At 35.1% G+C, this 1,956-nt stretch overlaps 1 protein-coding gene across 1 annotated transcript; it reads left to right on the plus strand.

The window, feature by feature from the left end:
- Positions 1-698: 698 nt before the first annotated feature.
- LOC128664752 (olfactory receptor 5B12-like) lies at positions 699-1,634 on the plus strand. The gene has a single exon (XM_053719558.1). The coding sequence runs from the start codon at positions 699-701 to the stop codon at positions 1,632-1,634; it is 936 nt and encodes a 311-aa protein (XP_053575533.1).
- The last annotated feature ends 322 nt before the right edge of the window (positions 1,635-1,956 follow it).

A 1,956-nucleotide genomic window follows, 5' to 3' on the forward strand; every position in this document is an offset into this window, starting at 1 on the left:
GACACAGGGGCCTACACCCACACACATACTTTCCCTTTCCCACACCTTATCCCTTCTTACCCTGACAGTATAAACCTGCCCTTTCACTTAACTCTTTTCCTCCCCCAAACATTACTATCTAACTTAAACATTTCCTTGTGTTTTTATTTAATTTCAGAACTTTTATTTTAGTTTTATTTTTATTTTCTTCAGACTGCTGTTTATTTATGTTTTAATTATTTTCAGTGTTCTTACCCCTTCTTTCTCCTTAACCCTTGACTTTGACAAGTGATTACCTTAACCCTTCAATTTTTTTCCTTCTTTCTGTTAAAAATATTTTTCCCCTAAGTGTTTTGTGTTAGGAGTCTTGTGGGGTTTTTTAAGGACATTTGTGAGGAGAGTAAAGAGGTTTGTGCCCTGTATTGATCCTCCATGTACCTGTAGATTTATCGAACTTTTGATACAAATCTTCTACTTTGAATTTTCTTATAGAAATACATATTTTTGTTTTAGTTAAAGGGACTTTATATAGAACATTAAACACAGTAATTGACTGTATTCACAGACTGGACTGGGTGCACAATTCATGTCTTGCTCAGTCCTCTTAGAAATGGGTGCACACAGCCAGCAAATATTTATTTCTATATAGCATAATACATTAACATTATCAAATACTTTATTGTATCTTATATTATCTATCTATTCAGGAACCAGTTTTTATGGATGTTGAAAACCAGACAAGGGTGAGCAAGTTTATATTTTCCGGACTCACAGACAGCAGAATTCTATCCCCAATTCTCTTCCTGGTTTTTTTGCTTGTTTATTTGATTACAATCATTGGGAACATTGGCATGATGACTATGGTATATACTAAATCACACCTCCACACCCCCATGTACTGTTTCCTGGGAAATCTTTCCTTGGTGGACTTTTTATATTCCTCAGTAGTAACTCCAAAAATGTTGTCTGACTTGATTTCTGAAAGTAAGTCAATCTCAATTGAGGGTTGTGCCATTCAGTTTTTTTCCTTCGCATCAATGGGTGTAACCGAGGCGCTTCTTCTTGCTGATATGTCATATGATAGATATGTTGCCATATGCAAGCCTCTTAACTATGTCTCTATCATGACCCAGAAAAAATGTGTTTGGCTTATTCTTCTGACTTTCTTTATCGGATTCTTCCAGTCATCAGTACAGACTGGCTGCATATTCCATCTTGATTTCTGTGACTCATATTATATAGATCATTTCTACTGTGACTTCCCACCATTGTTTAAACTTTCTTGTTCTGAGACATTTCCATGTCATCTGACCACAATTGTCTTTGTCTATTGTTTTGGAGGTGGTTCACTAATGATAATTCTTGTTTCCTATTCCTTTATTGTTTATACTATTCTCAATATTAAATCTTCTAAGGGTAGAAGTAAAGCCTTTAGCACATGTTCCTCTCACCTTACCTGCGTATCTATTTTGTATGGGACAGCCTTCTTCATATACTTGCATCCTTCTTCTAGTGACTTTGAAAAACAAGATAAAGTAGTGGCTGTTTTCTATACCGTGATTATACCCATGCTCAATCCTTTGATCTACAGTTTTAGGAATAAAGATGTGCAAAATGTAATTAAGGGAAATATTCATAAAATTGTACAACAATAACCTTTATATTGAGTACTCTTGATATTTAAAACATATTAAAAAAAAAAAAACTGAGCCACTCTTAGTTAAAAAGAATCTTTAGTATACACAAAGGTATTTTGCAATAAAGGTATAAGTGGTGTCTTAAAAGTCTATTTAAAACTGCAGAATTGTATAATTAACAAATGCATAATGAAATGACAATGCAAAAGCACTAGGGGGGCTATTTAACAAATGTCTTGCGACAGTGCGGATCAGGTCCGCAAGACATCGCTGAATGCGGAGAGCAATACGCTCTGCGTATTCAGCATTGCACAAGCAGCTCACAAGAGCTGCTGGTGCA

The sequence above is a fragment of the Bombina bombina genome, chromosome 6, assembly GCF_027579735.1.
Source record: "Bombina bombina isolate aBomBom1 chromosome 6, aBomBom1.pri, whole genome shotgun sequence".
Classification (NCBI taxonomy): Eukaryota; Metazoa; Chordata; class Amphibia; order Anura; family Bombinatoridae; genus Bombina; species Bombina bombina.

What these genes read in the sequence shown, in the direction of transcription:
- LOC128664752 (XM_053719558.1), top strand. Translation starts at nt 699, where the DNA reads ATGGATGTTGAAAACCAGACAAGGGTGAGCAAGTTTATATTTTCCGGA.